At 41.8% G+C, this 25,737-nt stretch overlaps 1 protein-coding gene across 1 annotated transcript; it reads left to right on the top strand.

The window, feature by feature from the left end:
* The first annotated feature begins 16,286 nt into the window (after nt 1-16,286).
* tcf15 (transcription factor 15) lies at nt 16,287-17,842 on the top strand. The gene is made up of 2 exons (XM_053425278.1): nt 16,287-17,034; nt 17,556-17,842. The coding sequence occupies exons 1-2, from the start codon at nt 16,567-16,569 to the stop codon at nt 17,616-17,618; spliced, it is 531 nt and encodes a 176-aa protein (XP_053281253.1). The 5' UTR covers nt 16,287-16,566; the 3' UTR covers nt 17,619-17,842.
* Nucleotides 17,843-25,737: the final 7,895 nt, after the last annotated feature.

Below are 25,737 nucleotides of genomic sequence, written 5' to 3'. Positions count from 1 at the left end.
TTCTTATCCCTTGTTGATCAAAAGGAATCTTTGTAACTGTGGGTATTTAAAACAAAACAAAAAAATAAGCTAATTTCAATAAGCTGGACGAGATGATGATAACAGGCCATAGGTCGTTCAGTCGAATCCTCCGATAGCCGTGATGTTAAAACATTTAACAGGCCTGTTGAACAGGTGATCACACCACATCCAATCAGATTCATAGTCTCACCCTGACGTGCAGAACAAAAAACAAAACTCTGAGAGCCAGACCAAATGATGTGTTGTTTTTAAGTGCCATGCGCGGTTGATTCGTCTATAGCAATGGAAACTCTCGTTGATCTTCCTCCACCATGGTGGCTTCATAAACTCTGCTGCCTTTATGGTGCATCATCAGTCTCAACGAAGCAATGTGCAGCCAGTGTTCAAGGTGCTCCGCCACCGCCAGTGTTACCTGCGAGTGACGCTATGGACTCACGCGCCCTCAGTTACAAAGTGAATCGTTCTGTTTGTCCCTTTTATATGTCGCTCCAAGCTCCGCCCACGGTTCTAAATGCATCCCATCTATTTATCATGTAAATACTTTATTTATCTACCTATTTATCTATTTATTTTGTATTATTTATTTATCTTATGTTGTGTATTTATTGAAGACAGAATTATTTGTTGATTTATCATGTATTTATTTTACTGTTTATAATTTAACAATATGAACATCCATTGACCTTGTAAGATGCTGCTGATCTTCAAAGAAAATGTTTATATGCATGAAAACTGTAGAGAGTCCGAGGGACTTAGTTTTTTAAAGAGGAACAATGTACGGTACCAGTGCTAGAAGAACTTCCAACTAATGAATGCAGAGTTACTTTTGTTTTCATGGCAATAACTTACACTGACACGGCAATTTGACATGTATAACAATCACAGTCACTGTCCTGTTTTCAGTCGATTTAGGGCAATAAAAAGAAACGATGAAAATGAAAAACTTAAATATTCTCCATGTTGCTGTTTCCCCGGCCTCCTCGTGAACTGGAGGTTCTTCTTTAAATCTGGGGCAATAAACAATTCCCAGAGATGGACGTTGATATGTTCATAAACACGTGACACTATCCGAAAAGAGAGTTGAATAACGATGGGTGTAATTCATCCAGATTTTAAAATGTGCAAAAGCAATAAAGATAGTGATGCAGTAACAGTGGACAACACTCCATCCTTTACACAGCGAAGCTAAAATATGCTACAAGTGTTAATTGAACTGGAAGAAGCTGATGTTCTTTATTTTTTTATTATTAATTTAACTGTCTCTTTTTGTTTTGTTTAAGATTAACCAGGTATAAAATCTCTTCTGGCAGCTGAGGGGGGACGTGATTTGACTGAAGTGTTTGAAAGTTACAGATTCAGCAGCAGGAAAACGTTAATTTCCACTTAGGGTCACTGACATAATGAAACGTTTAAATATAGTTAAACCTAAAAAGAAATCACCGCTGCTCCCAAATGTTTCGCTGCCATTTAAAACAGCTGATGTGTTAAAGGATAGAAACCTGCTGAGATCACATTATGATGACTGTGTACATTTCTAACCAGCACTAACTGGAAATGGTAAAGAAGGTTTGCTGAAATGCATCTTTAACCCCCCCCCTCCCTTCCATTATATCCTCCCCCTGCCTGTCGTCCCTCCCCTCCCCCCCTTCCCACCATACGTCCTCATCCCCCCCCCCCCCCACCGCCTCTAAAAACAGACGCACCGAGGATGAGATGTGTTGAAGAGGGATTGGCGGTGGGTGGTGGAGTGTGGGAGGATAACAGGTGTTTGCAGACAGACTGCAGATAGGGAGCGTAATTGAGTCGGCGAGCGACCTCCAAGGGGAAGGTCAAGCACCAGCAGGCAAATGCACTGTCAGCGATTTGCATATTCCAAATCAATGACACGATCGCGGTGATGCTGAGAGCTCGTCCGGCGAAAGCAAAACAAAGAAACGAAGAGAAAAGAGCAAATCAGAGGAGAAAGGACAGAAAAGAAGAGTTTTTCTCTCTCTGTCCGTCCGTCCGTCCGTCTCGTCAATGGTCGTCTAAGTGCTGCAGCTGAATCACTGCATGAGAGCGTCCGAACCACCTGTCTCCTGATTGGCTTACACCACTCACCGTTTGGCACGTCGCTGTGTCATTGAGCTATCGCAGAAATCACCACTTCCAGTAGATTATTTTCTACATTTTATTTTTTTTACTGTGGAACACAATTATGAATATGTACCTCTGAAACCTGGGGACGGAGCCAGATAGAAAGTATGAAGCTCATTAAAATCAACTGGAATTGGAATCGAACTTTAGGCGTCATCGTCCCCAGGGGGAAAAATACTGATCACAGACAAAGAGGCACAATTTGATTCTGAACGTGTGAATTTAGATTTAGGGAAACATTGTTCCTCTTTGATAATTTTGTAAATATATTTGTAAATATATCACAGCAATAATATGACAATGCATGTGGACATTTAATTGCTCTTTTTCTATTCATGTTGTCTTTATTTATTTTATTTATTTTTATTAAGAGAAAGAAAAGACAATTACAGGTACCAATTGCAGTCCGGGTGGCCACGTGAATCAGGGAGTGTCTTGATTTTAAAAAACGCTATCTGTTGTAAGTTACAAACGAGAAACTTCAAATTCTGTGTACTCTCAAAGATTTGATCATGTTCTGTATGATTTCTCTGTTCTTCCTTTCTTTTTCTTTATGTGCCCGGCTTGGCTGCGCAATGAAAAAGTGCCAAAAAGTATGATTTCCATGACAAAAGCCTTCAACATATGGTCGGCTGCTTGAAACCTTCCATATGGTCCTCAAAGAAAAAGAAAAAACTGATTCAGATTTTCCACTTTCTCTCTCTGTCTCTCTCTCTCTCTCTCTCTCTCTCTCTCTCTCTCTCTGTTCCAGCTGAGTACGAAGAAACTTAAGCCATGATTGCTGAGGGGTGTTTTGATTTATCTTGTTCTGCTAATTAATAATGATGACAACAATAGCAATGATAACGTTAATAAAAACAATAGCACAAGGACCCTGCAAGCCTTTTTTTTTATTCCTTTTACAATAGACACATTTATTTTCGTGAAATGGAGAAATTGGTATTTTGTGTTATTTAATCCTGTATTTTTTTCTACACAACACGTTCACACAACACACACACAGTCTTGTTTCCATGACTTCAGGGGACTATTGACTTAAATTGATTTTCTGGAGACTTACGCGAACCTTAACCATAGCTACTACTTGTTTAACCCTAACCTTAACTTAATCTTAACCTCAACCTCACCTTAAAAGCTCAACTTAACCTTAAAACATGTCTTTGCCTTTCAATTAAATGATTTACCTTATGGGGACAATATCCCATATTGTGACTCTGTAAACACATTCAGGTCCCCACAACATAAGTAATACCTGGACCACACACACACAGTTTGTGCAGCTATGCTTATTATGCCTAAACCTAACCAAACCACATTTCACATCTGACCTCTGACCTTAACTAGGATATAGCTCAGATACTCAGTAGAAAAAAACCTGAGGAGGCAACAAAAACTAGCACAGTGTCCTAAGGTACATGCTCCAAATGGTCAGAAGTACAAAGATATGAGTATAAGTACACACACTAACACAGCAGATTGATAAACCGACCTGTTCTTTTACCTTATTTTCATAATTTACGTCCGTACGATGATGAAATGCTGAGATATCTGGTGAGTGTGGTTTGGAATCGCCCTCAGTCAAATAACTCCCTGAGTAATTATACATGTGACTACAACGTGCCGTCAGCTGCAGCCTCCTCGGTCAACGTTTGATGGATTTTTTTTACAAGTCTCTTTTTTTTTTTTACCAGCTTTTAATTCTTCCGCTCTGAGGCACATAAACACCGGTGCTCTTTGTTTGTCCCGGCGGCGGCGGTGGAACAGGAGACCTGACAACACCAATGTGGTTTTTGAATGAGCGTTCCTGAGACGTGGACGTTATCAGAAGCACAGACGTCTGTACCACCTCTATTAAGCCCCTTCCTGGTCATTAAATGTTAATGGAACATTGATTTCATGCTGGAACTACTCTTTCTGAGTGACTCAAACGCCAGGGTAGAAATATGGAACTAAATAAAAATGAATCATGACAGCGGGCAGGGATTATTATTCTGGGGCTTTCCTTGATTGGTTTCCAGGGAATATACAACACTTGAATTCAATCGCTTGTGTCCTTCAGTGTCCTCCAGCAGCGCAGCAGCAGCATAATGAGACAGCAGAGCAGAGCAGGGCCGAGCTCGGACTCACAAACCAGACACTCCGCTGCACACTCCTTCCTTTAATGTGCAGAGGCAGAGATTTCCATTGCTGCTGCTTGTTTGTCTGTCGTGTCGCTAAAGGTAAAACAAATAACCGAATAAATTGTCGATCTGTTTTCATCATGCTGACCCCCCCCCCCCCCCCCCCTGTCCCCTCCCCTCCCCCTTGAAGAGGATAATGACAAGCCGCACAACCAGGTGTTGATTCCTGAGCACGATGCAACAGCTCACGTCGATGCTGCAGATCAGAAACGAGCTGCATCAACATTCATGTGCAGCCCTCGCTCAAACTTCACCCCGGCAGATGTTGTCCCTTATCAGATTTTATGATGAAAGTAAATAACTGATTTCATTACATGGCAATGGACTGTCAAATGGGAACCCATGGAATCCAATTACATGACCCGTGGGTGTGCTGTGTGTTTGTGTGCGTGTGTGTGTGTGTGTCGAACAATAGCGGCTGTGAGTGATCAGCACAGGGAGGCAGGTATGGGAGATTATGGCCCTGCATACATATCACTGCAACACTCTACAGCACGACAGACACACACACACACACACACACGCACTCAGAGCATATCAGGTAAATTATTGAAAACAAGCTTTAAAAGAGAGAGAGATAAACTCTCACTTCAAAGATATTGACCTGAGGATCCGTCATGATCTCAGTGAAGATGTGAGAGAACGATATGACCGGCTCCTGATGTGGTGAGAGATTCTCACAGAGCAAATACAGACGCATCTAGAGCGGCAGCAGAAAACACAGAGAAACACTGAAACATTTGGTTTTCATAGGAAAACAGTAATTCCTCACCGTGCGTAGACAGACTATCTTTATTGGTTAGATGGCAGGTTCAAGAGGGGAAAGTGTTTTCGGTGCAACTGGTTTCACTTTCTCAAAGATGCCAAAAATAACAATGTTGTGGTTACAGCCACTAAACTGTGAATGTTGTTCTCATTTGAAGGTAAACTGGAAATATTTGGGCTGTGGACAGATGGTCGGGAAAAACAAGCCGTGCATCTTGTAATCGTTTTTAGTTGCAGCTGCATATTTGACTTCACATCTGATCTGCTGACAAATGAATATGGAGGAAAATTATATATTATAATACAATCCAATTATTCAACCAACAATTACAAGCAAAGTCAATTAGCTTTTCTAATTTCTGCTTTAAATCAGAATTCAAACTGAACATCTTTGGGTTCTGGACACGTCCTCATACAGAAAAGGGCAATTTGTGGTTTGAAAATCATTTGTACTTATTAGATTTATATATTTTTTAAATCAAATGATTCATTGATTTCTCGAGAAAAGAGACATCTCATAATTGATTATCGTTTTGTTTTGGATTGTGGGTAATTTGAAGATGTCTTTAGGAAACTGTGATGAGCATGAATCACTATTATCTCACATTTATAGACCAAACAATTTGTTGTTACTACAATCAACATATTCATGAGTAAAATGTTGAATCTGCAGCTTTAAAAAAGGAAATAAGGATGAATAAATATGTTCATTATCGCTGATTCTGTCTATTTCAGAATCACTAAAACCCTTTTGATTTCAACTGGTGTCTCTCAGCTGGTCCCAGTCGACACAAACAACAACATGTCATCTTTGTAATTACACAAACTATCATTACTTGATTCAACACTCCTCCACTGGAGCCGGCCCCCTGCCCCCCTGCCCCCCTCTCTCCTTACGGCTCTGACCCTTCTCTTTCATCTGGCGCCATCTGTTGGCTGATCACCGCCCGTCAGCTGAACGCAGCAATAATAATAAACAGGGTTTGTTGGTTAATGACGGAGCCATCGGTTCCTCTGCAGGAGGAAAATCTGCTGGAGACTTTTCTACTCCACAAACAGAAACACAAATACCGGAACGCTGAAAGTCCCCAAACAAGAGGTGTGAGGAACCAGTTCAACCAGTCAGGGCCCAGTGACGGTAACTGGCCCTTTAAGAGCGCAAACAGTTTGTCTTTTCCCATTCTGCATCACAGGAGAGATGCTCATTAAAAGCGCCTCCATTCCTCAGTGTTTCATCAAGAGCGACTGCCAAGCTCTTTAACTCAGTGTTCTTGATGTTTGCGCTGTTTGTGTAAAACCCATCTGTTTCCCCGTCTCTCTGTTGGCAGAGGGTCCACCTCATCCGTATGCTTCTCCTTTTGAAGTCGTGTCAAAATCACATTTTTATGCATCTAAGATATCCAACTTGTCATCAGCACTCGGGGAAGAAGTCAAGGAGGGCACTCTTTAAATAGCTTCCTCTTCCTCTTCATATACAATACATGCAGCAACACGGGAAGCAAAGGGAGCACACACAGTCGAGGTCTTTATCATTTGTCTCCGAGACAGATACGTTCATTTTAACGGCGCTTTTGTGTCCATTGAAATGTTATTGTGCTGCTGTTTTTTAGGGTAAAGTTAATGAACTGAGAACTAAGTGTAAATGGAAAGACACTATGCCACTTCATCTACAGCTAAATGACCCCACACCTACTTGTTTCCTCTCAGGGCGGGAGAGCAAGTTCTCGTTCCAGGCGAGAAGATCATTAAACAGGAATCCCGTCCTGCAGGGAGACGCACCAGGAGGAGATAGATGGTTTTCACAGGTTTAAAGCAACGAGAGCCGCCAGTGAACAATCAGTCAAACACACACACACACACACACACAGACACACATCCACCTCTGCTAAACCGTGTCATGATTTCAGACACACTCATCCATCACAAAGTTTTAGTCTGAAGACGGAAAAAATCGCTGTCGGAATAATTATCACTTTAAAAGGATGTCAACGTGAAGATAAAAAAACCAGAGAAGGTATAAATAAATATAGCTCACTTCCCCGTCGGAGGCCTGGCAGGTAATTTTCTCCCGCTGCTCTAAGTGTGACAATCCCGTGGGGACTGAAATCTAATATTAACAGCAAATCATTACGTGGGAACTGTTCCTCCGTGACCCGCCGCTCTACCTGCGTGACTAACTCAATCTAAGTAATCGAGGTACGCCGGGCGACGCGGGCGCGGCCCTGCTGTGACAGCGGCGGGTCACGCAGAGTGTAGTGGGACTCAAACCCACCTCGGCAGCACACGTGATTTACATGTCTATACGCTGTGAGTGACAGGCTCTCTTCCCAGCGTGTGATGCTGCTCTCTTTTGGCGCTTAATGAAGTGGCTGTTTGATTGACAGCAAAGCAGCATCTCCACTTTGACAACGTATGAAAGCGCAGAACGCCCGGGGGGGGGAAATATGTCAGCATACATATTTACTATACAGTATTTATTCATACAGAAAACTCCAAGTCACGCAGCCAGCTGTGTCAGCAACGTGACGTCTAATTGGAGCTTTTCTGTTGTTTTGACGTCGCACCGGTGTCACTTAATCTCTTTAGGAGAAAAGAAACAGAAGGAAAATGTAACGTGAAGCTTTTTAAGCTCCGATGCTTCAGGAGGAAACTGGGAAATTGTTGCTGCTTCTGCAAAACTTGACATAATTACACACGTGTGTTTTATACCTCTTATTCTACGAGGAAAAATGTACTGATCCCACTATAAATGATTACATCCTATATATAGACCTCCTTCATGTTGTAACTGATCCCTGTGTGACCAATTAATGAACATGGAGGACGCCGCCATTGTAGTTCAAGGTATTTGTAATAACTCAATCCGGTGGTCTGCCTCTGCTGTCCAGGAAATCATTTTTAATTGTCTCATTAGAAGATGTTTCAGCGGAGGGTTGGAGGAAAACAACAATAGTTGTGTTTCCGCTCCGCTGCAGCTCATCTTTGAAGATTTCCACTTACCTGCTCGGAGCCGCGCGTCCAGACGTCCTCTCTTTTTTTTAAAAATCTTTTGTAACCACAGCAACCTGGCTGGCTCTTTGAAAAATCCCTGCAAAAATAGAATATGATCAAGAAGTGCACTTTGAAGGAGGAGGCCGGTATCACGCAACAGCCGAGGATACAACACACCGACTTTATTAAAAACCATTGTCACCAAAGGATTCGGAGCTGCTGGCGACTCCTTTCAACTGCGAGACTAATTGCTGCGGTGAATTTTAATGAGAGACTGTTTGAAACAAATACGTTATGTGACTAAAATGGATAAAATGTGTGTTTACCTGTATGCGCCATGAAATACTCAACATGTTACCACCAGGCCTGGTTACACTCTGAAATACAAACCAGTTAACAGTAATGGTCTGTCAGGTAAAAAATTCATAACTTTTAATGCTTCTAAACATGAGTTCATTATTTCCTTTTCATGCATTTCTTCTGTTTTTGTCTCAGACTCTACAAAGAGGTTATGTTTTCACTCCTGCCTGTTTATTGTTAGCAGGGTTACGTAAAAACTAGTGAGCAGATTTTCATGAAAACAGGGGGTGAAATGGGACGTGAGTCAAAATATAACTCATTGAATTATAGTCTTTTCTCTTTCTTTAACATTGCAAGAAAATAATGTAACAATATTAATTAGGGACCTTTGATTAGGAGACTGATATCTGTGGGCTCGTGCACATTCTGGATGAGTCAAAGTTGTAAATCTAATTTCGGAAAATTTAGATTTCACAATTGCCGTTATTTAAATTATTTTTACAAATGTAAACTGTGTAGTGTTTATAAATGTGAGTGTTTAAACTAATGGTTCTTTTCAAGTTGTTGGAGTCTGCCCAGTAGGTCGTTTCTTCTGACAAACATGAAACTGCTGTTTCTACTGTTATGGGGCAACTGCGACGGCCATGAAATGTCCACTAAAAGAGATTTTTTACACCAGTAAAAGGCACAAATAGTTTTTCTAGGATATCAGTATTTGGTGTGTGAGATTTACACTTACTCTTCTGTATTAAAATGTCATACAGTAACTACCAATTTGTATATTTTTTCTTTATTTAAATAGTTCCATAATTTGTATGGTCTCTTTAATTTTAACCACATTTATTTTTAGAATCAATCAGAACCCCTGCTCCACCTTCACCTCAACACTCAGCTGACACCTTCAGTCACGTGACGCTGAGGCAGCTTGAATAGTTTAAATGTTTTCTTCTTCTTCCTTTGTGACGCGGCTGTGACTCCTCTGTTGCAGCTGCTGACTGCAAAGTGAATTATTTACCAGCAGGGGGAAACATAACTCTTTAGTTACACACGTCACATTGAAATGAAATGTGACTGTGTGTGTGTGTGTGTGTGTGTGTGTGTGTGTGTGTGTGTGTGTGTGTGTGTGTGTGTGTGTGTGTGTGTGTGTGTGAGCAGCGCTAACCTTCCTCTAACCAGTTGGACATATTAAAGGAATTTTGAGGATTTCCATAAGTTATAATAGAAAAAAGAAAGAGAACCTGGAAACTTTTAATTAAAGAAAGTGAAAGGAAGTCAGCACAAAGAAACTAAATGTGTTTATAGTTTGTGTCATAATGATCCTAGAGAGAGAAGCATCGCACAGGAGGAAGTGAACGAGGAAACATGGAGGCGACTTCATGCCCCTGATCTGATGAAGGTAAAATCATTCAATTCAGTATTTACTTCTCTGCTTTTCTACTGAGAAAGATTTTAATATAATTTTTATATTATTTATATTATTTATAAGTTTTCATGTCTCCACATCGACAGCATCCAGTGAACAGAGGAATAAGGTTTTCTGGTGGTGTCGTCCTTGTGAACACGATATCTCAAGAACTCCTGAAGGAAAGATTTTCAAATTTGGTACAAACAATTTTTAATGGTCTGAGGTTAAAGGTCAAAGTAGCTGTGACCTGATGAAACCCCTTATTTGCCCTTGTGTGATATCTTAATAACACCAAAGGTGCTCAATTACAGTCACAGATTATCTTATTAAATTTGGGCTGACAAGGGTCAAAGGTCAAGGTCACAGTGCATGAAATGATTAGATTTCAGTTTAAATTAGATTTAATATTAAATATGTGTATGTTATCTGAAGCTGTGCTGGTTGGTGGAGGTTTACAACCACAGAATTCTAGTTTTAGTCTGAAACGATCAAAACGTGGCTCTAGTCAGCCTCTCGTCGTGAAGCACTTCTGTAGGTAAATTATATTTCATGTGCAAAATACAGAGCGTGAGGAGGAAGTGATGAATCTTTTGGATCCAAACTTTGTGAAGTGTCAGTGCTGCAGGTGTCACACGGTTCCCAGTTCTTCCAGCGACGCGTTCCACTGTGTTCACGCTCAGTCAAGTCTGATGTGACGTTGGAGACAGCACGAGGAGACGAGGTGATGGAAGGGAGCCTATGGACCAGATGGTTTGCAGGAGGAGTCAGCTGATACGGGAACATCGGGCTGACGGCGTCAAGATGCTGGTGAGTCTCGCTGAGCTTGCACCTACTTTACATTTTCATTTAGCTGACGCATTTATCCAACTGAGTTACACTAAACAAACTTCACATCATCAGTCTTCTCTCTCTCATTGTGTGGAACAATAATCCTGTAACATTCCAGATTCTATGTTGTTGTCAAAGAAAAGATTCATGTCTTCATTGTGAAGATCAGTTCAACAGAGAACACAGAAGTCAAGGTCGCTCTTCACTTCCTGTCAGCTCCGTCTACCTTCTAATTCCACAAACATCTGTCTGTGGCTCTCACAGCAGATCGCACAGTTCATCTCATCCACTTCACACTCAGAATGACATTGTGCTTTTCCAAAGGGAAGTGAATTTGTTCATTATGTAGCACATTGTGTGTGTGTGTGTGTGTGTGTGTGTTGGGGGGGGGAGTGGAGCATGTGTTCTTCTACGTCCTCTACAGGAGTAAACTTCAAACTGCACCTCAAAACTTCTTAGATTATACGATATTCTTCCTTTCACCGGAGACAAAGACACAAATAAAGTGAATATGTCTTCAAAGTAAAAGCCCCAAGATTTGTTTTACTACTGTAAAGCTTTATACCGAGCTGAATTACAGAGATTTTATTTTGAAAAGCTGTGAACGTGAGTCTGAAGACTGTGTCGATTGTTTAACAGACGCTGAAATCTTTCACACTTAGATATAAACAACACACTTGAACACTGATAAAGCAGATTCAGTTTCATTTTAAGATAAACACTGACTGTACAATCTCACCTGCAGATAAACCAGGTAGGATGAACACAATGTTTTCTAAGTATAGTGTAGAACTGCGTGAGAAAGACTCACTAATGACAAGGAATCCTTCTGAAGCAGCATCAACACAGGACAAGAGAACACAACATTACAAACAAGCAGGTTTACAAAAGGCACTGCACTAAATATATCCCTTTTCTTACTAAGGTCCCTGCTGGAATTCAGACTGCCACTTACTTTCCACTTACAGGAAACCAGATATAAAGCAGCCTCTATAAAAACCTAATGACACTAATGGTTTGGCTTCTTATTGACGATGAAGGTCAATGCCTGAGTACAGCAAATTACTTAAAGGCCTTGTTTGTTGTTGGTCCCGAACTTGACTCGGCCTCTGCTTCCTAAATCAATCCAGACAACACTTCCCTTGCCTCTGTTTTGGAGGAAGGAACTGTTTCAGTATAATGTAAGTAGACCATACATCCCAGGTCAGCGTGCACAGACGAGGCCTCTCCGACGTCAGCGCCTCAGAGACGTGAGCTCAGAGCTGCTTGATGCTCTCCCTCGGTGGCCATCGAGGAAATGAAGGGAGACCCGGGGCCGCCTTTTACCGACCGGCCCTGAAGGCCCCTAAATGTTCTCCCCCTGAATCGTCGCGTGTGAGAAGATTTCCTGTAGCTCGCTCACTGTCTGGAAGTAACCATATCCTCAAAGGGGCTTTTGACACGCAACACCCGCATGAAAAAATATATTGCACCTGTTGTTTCCATGGGTGGCTCGGAACCCTTCATCTCTGAGGATTGGAACAGATCAGGGAGATTTAGAGCGGCTAAGAAAGAGGAAGTGTTTGGGGCCGCGTCAATTCTCATTTGACATGTGCCGTTGTGTTGTTCCTGGATGACTTAGTGATGGAATGACCTGATTATTGGATCTAATTGCTGGATCCCGATTGAAGTTCGTCTCCTGCAACGTCAGGACAAAAAAAATAATTAAGAATCAAACAAGACTATTTTTGTATTTGCAATAACAAACACTACACTCACCGCTGATTGAGGTCTATTAAAATCAGCTGATTGATATTGATCTGTCTTATTTTTTATGTGCAGAAAGTTAGAAAAAGTTTTGTAATTTGAGTTGTATTTCCAGGCCCCAGGAGGCAGCGGGGCTGTGAGTGTTTGATGCATGTTGTTAAAAAACTGTAAGTAGATTTTCACACTAAGGAAACTGAAGGAGCACGTTACCACTCTCTCAAATATACAGAAAAACTTGACTTCCAAAATATCTCTGAATGAACTACTACTGTTTTGAGTCATTTGTCAGTTTTGTTTTGATGTCATCTCTATTTTCTTGGTTTCATTTGTGTATAAATACACAGTTATCCAGAGTTGTATGTGAGTCTGTCCTCTGGTGCGTATAACCTGTCCTGTCTTGGTTTTATTTTACTACCTACTTGCACTTTTGCTTGTTTACTGCTTTGTTTTCTTTGTATTTCTGAACTATTTGAAACTGGAAAGAAATAAAATTAATTCTTAAGCAACAGCAGAGGCGAAGCTAACGTTTGGGGCAAGAAGACCCTTAGAATTTTACTTTAAAGTCCTGAGGGAATCTAAATGAACGTGGGTCATCAGATTTATTACCTGTTCTATCACCTGTGTCTTGTGTTTGCCAGCTGAAGTGATATCACACTAATCTCTGGATCTCTGTGTTACCCTGGTTTTAATCTGCTGCCCCCTGAAGATACATGTTGAACTCATACTTCCTACATGTCTGCACGGTACCTCAGGAAGATTAGACTATTAGACTCTGGAGCTTATTGAAACAGACAAATCTGCCAGTTCTTTAACATTTTACAAGCCAAGATCATAACGAGATAAACACTGAGAGAAAAGAGCTTTTTTCTTTTCTTTTTTATCTCTGTCTTACTCAAACTGCCGAGGCTATAAAGTGATCCAGAGGCAGAACAGAGCCGCAGAGACATAAGCTGATTCCCCTGCAGTATCTGTCTACATCCAAAATGAGGCTGAAAAACGATCTCTGGTTAGGCAGCTCAGCCATTTGTTCCACTTTGGCAGAGGCATTACATCCAAATCCGCTTGAAAGAGTTTAGTTTTAGGTGTTCGAGTCCACGAGCACTTCTCACAGCTTCCTATCCGGAATTCCCTCAGACTACTTTTGGCTGCAGGCGTGTAATTTGTGCCAGATTTGCCGCAGCGTATCCACCCTGTGACCTCACCACACAGACATCGAGCACAAACCTTCATCTTAAAGTATACATGTGGTTTAGTGGCAGGAGGTTGTATTCCACACAGGCTCCGAACTCGTCAAGTGTCATATCACTTCAAAAACGTCAAGTTTACTACTTATACTGTTTTACTCCGTGCAATGAAATGTGCATGGAAATGTATTGATAATCAGAGTGAACAAGAACAACTTGACAGATGGCACAGTCTGTAGTACAACTTAACTAGTAGTACAACTTTCATATTAGATGGTTTGGCAGCAGGGATTCAGTAAAGTGAAAGTGGGAAAGACTTTGGCAGGGACAGAAAAACATATCTGTCAACGAGTGAAATATCTTTCTGGATTCAAACTGTGCATAAACCTCCATCAAGGCCCAACTGTCCGAGAATGAAACCACATTTAAATTAACTTTATCCAGATTCTTATTTGGGAACCTCAAAAGTCAACAGAAATGTAGAAGAACGCCCAAATCTCACAACTTTAAAGAAAGTGAAAACACTTCCTAGATCTGCCCTCTGCTTTGGATCGGCACTGAAATAAAATGGGTCGACAGATGGAAACATAACCTCCGTGGTGAAGGTAATAAAAGTTTAGGATACCTTGATATAAATCCGGGTTCACACGTTATCCCGTCTCAACAGACCTTAAGAAAAACAAGTCTGTCACTGACTGTGTTTACAAGGCTACCAATATTTATGTAGACATGTATTTGTCTTATAATCGCAGTATAACACACTACTGCAGAAGAACCCATTTAAAAAACCCTTTTAAAGATAAAACCTGATTATCTCACAGTCACTTGACCGTCATGCCACTGTGCTGAGGTTCCTGTCACATTTCCCTGTTACCTTTATCTCAACGCAACAATATCCTGAGTCTCTACAGGGCCATGAGCCATGTGCTGCTGGAAACATGAAATCACAGAGGATGCAGAGCTGCTTAATCCTGAGAAAACATGCAAACCAACAGTGAGGCCTTGATAAGTTGATCTGTTTGTGTTTATACTGGGCCACAAGTTTGTAATTTCAATCACACTGGTTCACACACCAAAACAAAGATATTCAGTCTTCATGGCTCCTGGTAAATGTAATGAACCGTCACACCCTCACAGAGTACGTGAGGGTTGTAATCTCTCGGCTGATTAATTCCGTCAGATATCATTTCAAATTAATACCAGTCACCGTTTCCTTCATAGCTCGTTGTTCTTTTAATTAAAATGTATGAAGTTAACTCTCCGGAGAGCGACCGCCTCCTTTTTTTTCCACTAATTGAAATATTCAGCGGCTTGTTGCTCTGCTGTTTCCTGTGTGAGCTGCGTGTCCTCTGTGGGACCTCGGTAGCTCCTGCTGCAGACAGTGCTGGTGTCTGATGTCTGACTGTTGATGCAGCTGAGGCACATTGAAGTGGCTGTTGTGGCTTTGAGGGACTAAATCATCCGTTTGCCACCACTTTGTTGTTTTTTGAACTCACGAGTAAATAAATCGCTGCCATTCCAGGATCATCTGGTCGCTGTTTATTTACTCACACTTCACTTTCTCCTGCTGTCTGACCGGCCGTCCTCTCTCTCAGTCCACGGGAGGATTTCACACATTAACTCGACTCTGTTTTGACGACGTCGAACATTAAGTCCCGAGAGAGATATTCAAATAAAGAACTTCTTGCATTTGGCTTGAGAAATTTCCATCGGAAATGTGAGTCCCTGCAGGTCAAACAGAATTTACATACAATCACAAAATCCTCCAAACACCAGCACAGTGGACCTTTTGTTGACAAATAAGGTAAATAGATTTCTGTGATTTACCAGATGATTAAAAAACAAACCTCAAACACAAAATATTAAACTGGAGAACAAACTTTAGCTCCTAAATGTCTTTTGATATAAAAACGTTCAGCAAGTTGATATTTGTGCCCAGAAACATTTTATGCAGGAGGAGTTTCCTGCATCCTGTTCACACAGGGAGGGAAACAACCACATTTACCACACATCTATTTTATGGCACTTGTTTTTTGCCTTGTATTATTACACAGGGAAACATTTTCATGTATTTGTCTTTTTGCTTTTGGTTTATACAAAATATGCATTTCCATCAGATTAACTCTGTACAGTATAAAGTTACTTCAGCCTTCACTGCATGTCAATAAGTATAATGCTATTACACATACGTTTATCAGTGCATGAGTCTTGATTATAGAGTTTTTGTCCATCGTTGCACATCTTGTTTCCCGTTGCACTACTTTCTTGCACAGTTTAATTCTACTTGCACACAGTCAATGTGCTAGTTTCTTGTCGTCTGTTGTTAATTGTGTGTCTTTCAAGCTCCTATTGTGTGTACACATGGCAAATAAAGCTGATTCTGAATATGTAGTAATATAACAATCAGGGATCCTCTTCTTCTTCTGTGATTTTTTACATTTGATATACTAACGTACCTTCAACGCAAAAGTATTATGTACTTAAATAGGGTTGTTGTTGTTGTTGAAAGACGTGTAAATAGCTCCCAACACTGTTTACATGTTTAACTTACTTAATATATTGCGTGTTGTGATACTTCAGTCTGCAAAAGTAAAAAATAACAAAGAATCAAATTCTGTTTCTGTTTAAAAAGTATGATATTAAATTGCCAAAAGCAAACTGAAGCATTTACGAGAGTCACACTCTTTAATGATACAAGCAGGATGTGATCTTTAAGCATTAGTCCTGTTTGTGTGTAATTATTGTGCACAGTTGTGTGATTTATCCACACTGAGCTGCAGAATAAGTCCAGCTGTTGTTGAGCAGCTACTGTAACTCCTCCAGCTCCTCCCATCCAGCTATAAGAGCCCAGCTGACCAGGTACAGCGTCCATCCCCACCATGCACCAGTGAAACCTCATGAAAACACGTCTTTTTTCCCACAGGTGGTTGTCTGCAGCCTCGGAGTCAAACTGAGATGTAGCACAGGTCCTGGATTAAACAGAGGATTTGGGAGCTGGTGACCCTGGAGGATGACTTTCGCCATGTTGCGGCCTGCGGCGACGCACTTGATCTACTCCGACTTCTCCCTCATGTCCGAGGACGACGAGAACCGCAGCGAGAGCGACGGCAGCTCGGAGCAAAGCTACTGCGAGTCCGGCGAGAAACGCAGGCGCGACGCGGAGGGAGACTCCCCGGTGGTGGTGAAGCAGAGGAGCGCGGCCAACGCCAGGGAGCGAGGCCGGACCCAGAGCGTCAACAGCGCCTTCACGGCCCTGCGCACCCTCATACCCACCGAGCCGGTGGACAGAAAGCTCTCCAAGATCGAGACCCTGCGCCTGGCATCGAGCTACATCTCACATCTGGCCAACGAGCTTCTCATCGGGGACGGCGGCGCGGACGGACAGCCGTGCCTCGGCGCCGTGCATGTGCAGGGGGGAAGCGGGGCGAAGCAGCCGAGGACCATCTGCACCTTCTGCTTGAGCCACCAGAGGAGAGGGGTAAATACAGTTTAATGCCCCCGTCATTCAAACCGGCTGGAAACCCAGTGCATCTGAAATATAACTGATGTGTTAAATGCTTGAATTTCATCACAGATTCATCATCTTCAAACCAAATTTTTGTGACCTAATTGTGTTTTATTAGATATTTGTGAATGAGGCATCTGCGTATCTTTTTAAACTTCACCACTTCATCTCACTTTGACTGCAGCTCTCTGTGCGTAAAAGCGCCTTTTACGCACTGCACATGTCTTGGCGCTCAGTGCAAATCCAGACTGTCACACACAGATGGTTGTAGTTTTTTTTTTTACTGGACTAACTTCAACATCATTTCCAGCTGCCTCTTACATGTACAAGTTAATTTGACATGAAACACTGGGGTTATAAATGAGTTGTTTATATCTGGAAGAAGACAATGAATCATTTGTTTGTTTAGCTGTAACACAACAGTGACTTCTGGTTTCAGTTCAATTCAATATTGTTGAATCTTTATTTAACTGTGACATTTGTTTATTTTGCAGATTAAAGCTGGAAAAGACTGTTTGAAAATGCGAGGACTGGGTCCACTGCGGATGAGACGCTGACTGGAGGAACATCAGCAACCTGAAAATAATCAAAGAGTTTCTCAGGGAAGAGTCAAAGCTGGAGTTACAACACAGACACACACACCCACAAACACACACACACACACACACACACACACACACAGACACACACAGTATTTACACATGCTGGATCAGATGATCGAAGAGGAGAAAGACTATTTATACTTGACTGAGAATTTTTAAAGCAGAAGCCTTTCATGGATGCCGTGCATTCGTTTGAAACTTTTATGAGTTTTTTGTCTTTTTTTGTTTTTTCAAAAGTTTTAAATAAAATATATTTTATCAAAAAATAAAAGTGCCTTATTCCAGTGATTCGTGTAAAATGAAGTTTTACAGTAGAGCTCTGTTATGGTGACTGGGACGATGCAGACGATGGAGATTCAAACAAAACAAAATGTTTATGTCCTTGGAGAACAGGCTCTGTTTCAGGTTGGCTGGTGCTGGAGAAACAAGGCTCTCATTTCACAACAGCAGCTGCAACAATTGTTTTCTCCTGGAAAAAACTAAAAATCTCTGCTAGGAAAGTTTAATATTTCCTTTTTGGACGTCTGAAAGTTCAGCGAACAAAGTTTATTCATCTTTAGCTGTTTGCAAACGTGCAGTAGATCATCCTAATCGCTTATTTAGAGGGATGAATGTCTTTATGGAAACATGTCACACACCCACCCACCCACGCGCTCACACAAACACACACACACCGACACACACATTTCCATTGTTTCCAGTAATGTTGTCCAAGGCGTTGTTTATGAAGCCGGCGGAGCCACGGTGAAGGCTCGGGGGGGTTTCTGGTGTCATTGCCTGGTGTATTATTTTGTTCCAAACCTCACGATTGGTGTTTTTTGAAGTCTGTTATCGATTAGTCACGGCAAATAGTAGCCGGCTCTGCGCTCGGAGCCCCCAACACAGCTGTTGGTATGTCAGGGGGGATAAATCACTGCTGTCGGCCCAATGGGCAGGGAGAGATGGGGTGAGAGGTCAGAGGTCACGGTGCAGCGCAGGCGTGAAACCCCGTCGACTCGTAATCAACGCAAGACTCATGTTCTCACTATCGCTGTCACCGCCACCGGTAATTACTGTTTTTCCTATTTTCTTACAGTTGACCGGAAGAGTCTGTAATTTTTTTCTCGTTACATCGTCATGTTTCTTTCAGCGTCAAGAGTCGACTGGAAAACATTTCCGAACCCGTGCTGAGTTCAAGCAGCCGAGTCTTTTCCGTCTCCTCCAGCCGGACTGAGCCGCTCTAACAGGCAGATTGAGGCTCAGACCCTCAGGCAGCTGAGGCCGAGCTCCCGTCGGAATCAAACCGCAAACTCAGTCCTCAAAATGACAGCGGAGGGGCGGCACATGCAAGAGGCTGTGCGGAGAGAGAGACTTTCAAAGCACTGTTTAAAGGTGCATGCTGTGGTGGGGGGGCCAAGATCCCCTCCCCCTCCCCCACCTGCCCTGTCAGGCTAATTAGAATTTGCTGTGCCAAGTTCTCCATGCTCGGGGCCCGGGGCCTCCCCCAAACGGCTCCCCAAGGCTCCCCCCGGCAGGAAGATGTCACGGAGGCACAGGAAGGGAAAACAACGCCCCAGCGACCCCTCGGAGCAACTCTCTGTGCGGCGGGCTTTGGGTCAGCGCCAGTCTTGACATCATCCAGCTCTGGGACCCAGATGTACGGCCTCTCCGGTGGTGCTCTGCAGAGCGAGCGAACCAAACAGTGAGTTCTCAACTCAATCGGAAGGAGCCTGTGTCCCACCCCCCCTCCTTCCGAGATGACAGGTGATAAATTGATGGCACAGAGCATCAGAAGAGATGTGACGGAAGAGCAGAGGCAGCAAATAAGGTCAGTGTGGAAGTGTTTAACGTGGCTGACAGGCGAGGACACACCTGGGGACCAGTGAGGAGGTTTACTGCTTCACTTTGGCGAGTTTCCTCTCCTCTGTGGACACTCGCCTCTCTCAGTCCCAGCAGAGAGTTCGAGCAGGAAGAGTTCCAGTTGGAGATGAAATGAAGCCGGACGGCCGGTTCCACCTCCTCCTGCCGGTTCTGTGACCCGAGATGAAAAACGACCCTTTATGGTCTTTGCTCTATTGTGTTGTGAAAGAGAAGAAATGAGATCGACGGCAGCAAAACACTTGTTACCGCTCTTTATTTTCCAGTTCTGCTACATTTCATATTGTCCCCTCTTTGATGGATGAAGCCTGAAATTACCTTTGTAACTTCATATAAACAATCATAACGCTGAGTGAGACAAAGAGAGATGAGTTCTGCTTCCGTTCTTCTCTCCTGCACAATAAAAACCACCGGGTTAAAGACGTAGGTCAAAATACAACTGACACGTTAATTTAACCCAGAACAAATGGATTGTTTTGACCCACTGCTACTGTTGTTTTTCTTATTACTGTTGTCTTTCTTATTCAAACATCAAGTTTTTCATTAAAAGTGTATATTGTTAAATATGCTGAGCAACAGGACAGATGACAATAGATATTCATTTATTATTTATTCATCAAAACATATTGATGTGGAGCATGAATAATTATTATAGTTTACAACAAGACCATATTTTAGTTTGGGTAAATCAACATGTACCACTGGGTTAAATCCAGTGTTGACAAATTGCACAGAAAGTAGAGCTGTTGGCTTATTGACACAAAATCAGGTTTTGCCTTAAAAATGTCACAAAAAACATATATTATAAAATGTACAGAGCGATATGGCAAAAGATAAAGAAATTATTTATTGATAAAAACACAGTCATGTGCATGTTCAAAAGAGAGTTGATTATTACAGTAGATTATTTCAGTTTGCCACAATCACAATGTTTTACTTGAATATACATGAATACACATAATCACTGGATTATAAACCAACTTCGCCAGATTTGACAAAAGTATTTAAAACATCAGAGAGCTTCAAAATAAACAATATATATAATGTTTGACATATTGTTTTCATTTGTATGAACAGATTTCAGCTTTTACAAGTCTTTTATCCCAGAGCAATAACACCTCATGCAAATAAAAAAAAATGTATCTTAGCAATACAATACAGTTCAATACAACTATATTAATCCTAAAGGCAATTTGATTTAGAGCAATTTAAAGAAGAACAAAAATAATTTAGTCATAATTATAATTTGTTGTAATAAAGTAGATTTATAACTTTCACAGAGGTTCACAGATAATCTCGAGGTTTACACTCAATATTAAATGGTAAGAGGGAAAAATATAAAGAAAATCACCCAAACTGGCCACACTGGTCCAAACAAACCAGTGTTGTGCTGGTGCTTTGTTTTTGTCCAGTGATTTTTAGTGTGTGGGATTAAATACTGATAATAAAACAGCTGCAGAAATGATAGGTTATCTATGAACAATGGCTGCAGTAGAGAAATAAAATTCCAATTGCACAATAAAACTTCAGACTAACCCTGAACCAGTATTGAGTGTGTACAAATTATGACATCATTAAAGTTATTGTGTAGCTCAGTGTTTCATTGTACATTTTCGAATAAAGTTTGACGTTTTGTTTTTGTGCATAAATGTCCCTGATGTGATGTCGACTGACAAACAGTGATGATGTGTGATCCAAACAAACAGAACAAAATAAAATCACGTCTTCCTGCCTTTTGCCTCGGCAAGAAGAAAAAAAGAGAAAGAGAATCGCTAAAATAGATGATCCAGAAAGAGGAAGGATGTGGAGCGTTTTTTCAACCTCATCTGGGAGCAGAGTCCTGATTCCCACATGGGTGCTTATCCCCAGGATTGTGTAGTCCTGCCAGAGGGCTCTTGTTAGACACAAACCTGCACATGGTAATGTTTTTATAGCTCTTTGCTCTCGCAGAGTCAGTTTCAGCAGGTTTCAAACACTCGGCGGCTGGGGAGATGGCCCCCTCGCTCCACCTGCATGTCAAAGATATTAATGGTTCTGAGTCACTTCTGTGGCTCGAGACTCAGATACCTCGTTTCCGATTTTACTGAACATGACCACTTTTTCCGTGAAGAGGAGGAGGAGGAGGAGGAGGAGGAGGAAGTCTGTCTGCCTGACCGTCAGCCAGGCTTGTGTGGGGGAGAAAAGCTTGTCTGAGGAGTCGATTATGTGTCCTCAAACCCACATAAGAACAATTGTTTTCATGTGCCAGAGAGCTTGGCAAGGCCTCCAGACAGAGGGAGGATGATGGAGGGCTGCGGCCTGAATAGGAGGGGTGGGCGGGGGGGTGCTGGTGAGAGGAAATCCCAGAGAAGAAATCAGGGGAACAATACAATTGGTCGTTGCACGGCCCTGTTCTGCTGCAGGCTCGTACCATCAGCCTCCTGCCAAAGCCCAGAGGCCGAGGTGAGAATCCAGAAGCACAGACTTGAGGAGGTTTTTTTGCTTCCTTGAGTAAACAATTGAACAGGCAGCGTGATGCAGGGCCGCGTCCACAGCTCCCCCCTCCCCCCCCCCCCCCCCCCCCCCCCCGCCCCCACAAAGACAGGAATCATGTCAGGCAGTTACCGTCACCGACAGGAGTCCAGAACAAATGCATCATCAAGATTAAACTGAAGAAACACACACACCCACTATTCAATATAAATCATCTCTAAGGTGTGGGACCTGCATATGTTTATTATAATGAGTGTTTGAGATATGACAATTTACTGAAACAGGTCAGTATTATGGTTTTACTACATATCAGATTTCTGTCAGCCGTGATGGAAGAAGTCAGACATTTTAAGAACTCAATTTTTAATGTAAGTTTTGCAGTGAAAACGTAAATAAAACCATTATTAGTCAAATATGCTGAAATTATGAAAAGTGCTGATAATGTAGAAAGTTTGATCCACAAACACATAAATATTTATGGTATTGCACAACTGCAATCTTTCCTTCTGAATTTAGAGTTTTTGTTGAAAAATGTAATATTTAAAAGTTGATATAATATAATGTCATATATGAAATAAAATATTCTGGTAAAGTGCTTAAAATTTGCACTGAATCACAATAAAAACATGAAATTACAGAACAAATTTAATTCCCCGATGTGAATATTCCAAGGCAATTTTCAAGTTGTGTTTTCATTTGTAAGTTAACACAAGGTCAACTCAGCAATAAGAGCAATGTTATAAAAAAAAAGATAAAGTAAGAAAATGAGAGAGAACTATCTGTTAAATGTGAAATATTGATTTATAAAATAAAACGTTTAAAACTTCTTTATTAGTGATTTGTAGCCATCACAACAAATCAGATCCATTCTTAGATTAGAGGATTTTCCAAATCAGTCGTGTAACATATTAAAAACTTGATTCTGCAAATGTGTAAATTGATTCCCTGTATTTGACCCAGTTCCCTTTTTTGTGGTTGTTTTTCTGTAGAATAGATTAGGAAAGAAATCCTTTATTTGTGATTCCACAACTATGCAGCACCATTTATTGCATCATTTTTATGCACACACAGTAGAAAAATAATAAAAAATATGAAAGATAAAACAACCGATACACACATAAATAGAATATGCAGCTAGAAAGGCACTCAGTAGAGTGCATACCTCCACCAAGGCCTAACAGCCTCATCAAATTCAATCAATTATCCACTTATATAAATATCAGTCCCTTAAATATACCTGATCTTATCATGATGATTGATGAAGGATTTCCCGACCAATCAGCAGACATGTAAAATAAACCTCACAATGTAAGATTAGGATACTTCCTGATCCATATCACATCCTTCCACCAGGTTCTGTGTAAATCACTCCGGGAGTTTTATTTAATCCGAGTAACAAACAAACCAACAACCAAACAAACTTGGGTGAAAAATCATGATCTCCTTGGAGGAGCTAATTATAAAATATAAAATAAAAAGTTATAGCACTTAAACCAGGCTGTGCTTTGATGGTAGTTGGATACAAACTGTTCCTAGGTCTGTTAGTGTGAGTCTCAGTGAAGCCATTTCCATCCTGGAGGCTTCACTTATCAGCTCGTCCAGCAGAGAGACGCAGGTACTGTGACAGTTCATCAAAGAGCCATACATCTGTCACACCCCAGTAAACATGCACAGCCTTCATGGGAAAGTGTCCGTGTACAGGGGGGCCTGTGGGAGCGACGGCGGAACCATTGGGACGTTTGATTTCAGCAAACAGAGCAAACAGTCAGAGGATTTCCTCAATCAGAGGCTAAAGGGTGTGCAGAACAAGCTCGCTGACAGAATCATGGAGCCCTGCACCGGCAGCTGGGCGTGCTAACAACCTCTGGGATTCACTGTGGCGTGCAACACCTCTTTTAACTGCAAACACCGAGAGCCACAATCAAACGTTTACATGCACACGTCACATGCGCACAACACTCACACCTTGCACCCACGATCGAACCCCTTCGGAGAATCACAACCCCCGATGAGTCGCACAGGCGCCACATGCACAGACTGTTTCCATTTTGTGAGTTTGTGACACTTATTTTGTATAAAAGTAAAACTCCCTCGTGCTCGATTAAGAAGTTTTACTAAAAGCAGCACTGGAACATCCTGTGTTGACCAACAACTGAGAGATATGTCAAGAATGTTGGTGTTACATGCTTTTGCATTTGCCATTTAGTTTTTTCATGCTGAGATTAGTGCCTGTCATAAATCTTGCAGCTGCAGTCGCCGCCGTCCAATAGGAAGTGGCCCGAGAACGCCTCATTTCCACTGATGCTCTGTTGTAACATCAGTACATTTCTGTGTCGGAGCTCGCTGTGCCAGCAGCTGCTCACTGACGCATTGTTTAATGCAGATGGCGGAATCCAAAGACCTCAGTCTTTCCTCTTCCATAAAGACGCTCAGCTATTAATAACCATATATCGACCTCCTTTGTCAACGGGAGCGACACATACAAATAATATGCTTGAAGGGAGACAATGGGGAGTTCCCTGAGATGAAAACAACAGGATGAGCCAGCCTCATAACGTACAGTGTGTGTGTGTGTGTGTGTGTGTGCGTGTGAGTGTGTGTGTGTGTTTGTGTGTCTTGGAGGAACCTCTCACTCACCAATCAAGTAAATTCCATTTTAAATTCAACCCATCAAACTTTCTCCCTGGTGAGTGATACTGATTTCTCAAGTTTTTCCTATGAGTGTCATATTGTCGCATTGTGTTGATGGATTTAGGTCTGAGCTCTTATCATCATTACATTATCATAAGTGTATAATCATCTCAAACTCAGAATTGTCGTGTCTCTGTAGCATTAAAGTAAAGCCTTCATATCTACCCTCAGCAGCGGGTCGTCCTCCACGCCACACGCCATGATTCTACGGTATGACCCCCATAGGACGAACCAAACACTGGCTCTAGAGAGGACTGTTACCTGAGGGCCACCGTAGTTTCTCTTGGAGAAGGAGTAGAGAGGGGAGGGGTATCCAATTGCAATCTTCAATCTCGTCACTAGATGGCACTAAATCATTTGCAGTGGTCCTTTAAAAACTGTTGTTATGTCCACCTGCACATCTCATAGACCAACAACATGATAAATCCCACAAGTAAAGCCACAATAACTTGACTGCCCCTTGGTGGCTGGCTGCAGCATGTTTAATAAACATTGCCCGTTTCCATGTTAGTAGATAGGACATGGACTGAACTGAAAAAGTCAGAGTACAGCTTCTGTCATAGTAGTTCTTGTCACACTGATGTTTGCGTCAAGGGTTAATTTTTCCAGTAAGTTTCGTTTTAATTTCTTATTTGATGCTATAAAAAGGGAATGAAAATGTACGATTGATTTTTTTTGATTTGATTGAACAGTGGCAGGAAGTGAAGAAGCATCATCCATCTTTATTTGCTCCGAGGTGAGAAGTTAACCCACCAGAGATGTAGACCTGTGCTTGTGAAATGGAGACAGACTCGCAAAGTGTAAAGAACCTGAGGTTGAGATCCCCTGACCTCAGTTTGTCAAATGGGTCACAGCACCAGATGAATAACCAGTGTTCTCACAGGCTGAGCAGGAACCTCCTGACGAGTGACCTGAACTTCATGTTTAAAGTTTCTCGACTTAATTCACTCTTCCAGCTGCCCAACTTTTAAAAGACAACACGAAATCTATCTAAATAGAAATTAAGTTCAGAGCTGATATGTGGGCTTAGGGGAAGTGACCCGAACCTGAAACC

Source organism: Pleuronectes platessa, chromosome 6 (genome assembly GCF_947347685.1).
Source record: "Pleuronectes platessa chromosome 6, fPlePla1.1, whole genome shotgun sequence".
Lineage (NCBI taxonomy): Eukaryota > Metazoa > Chordata > Actinopteri > Pleuronectiformes > Pleuronectidae > Pleuronectes > Pleuronectes platessa.
Note: the sequence above shows the minus strand (reverse complement) of the source record. Positions and strands in the feature narration are given on the sequence as shown.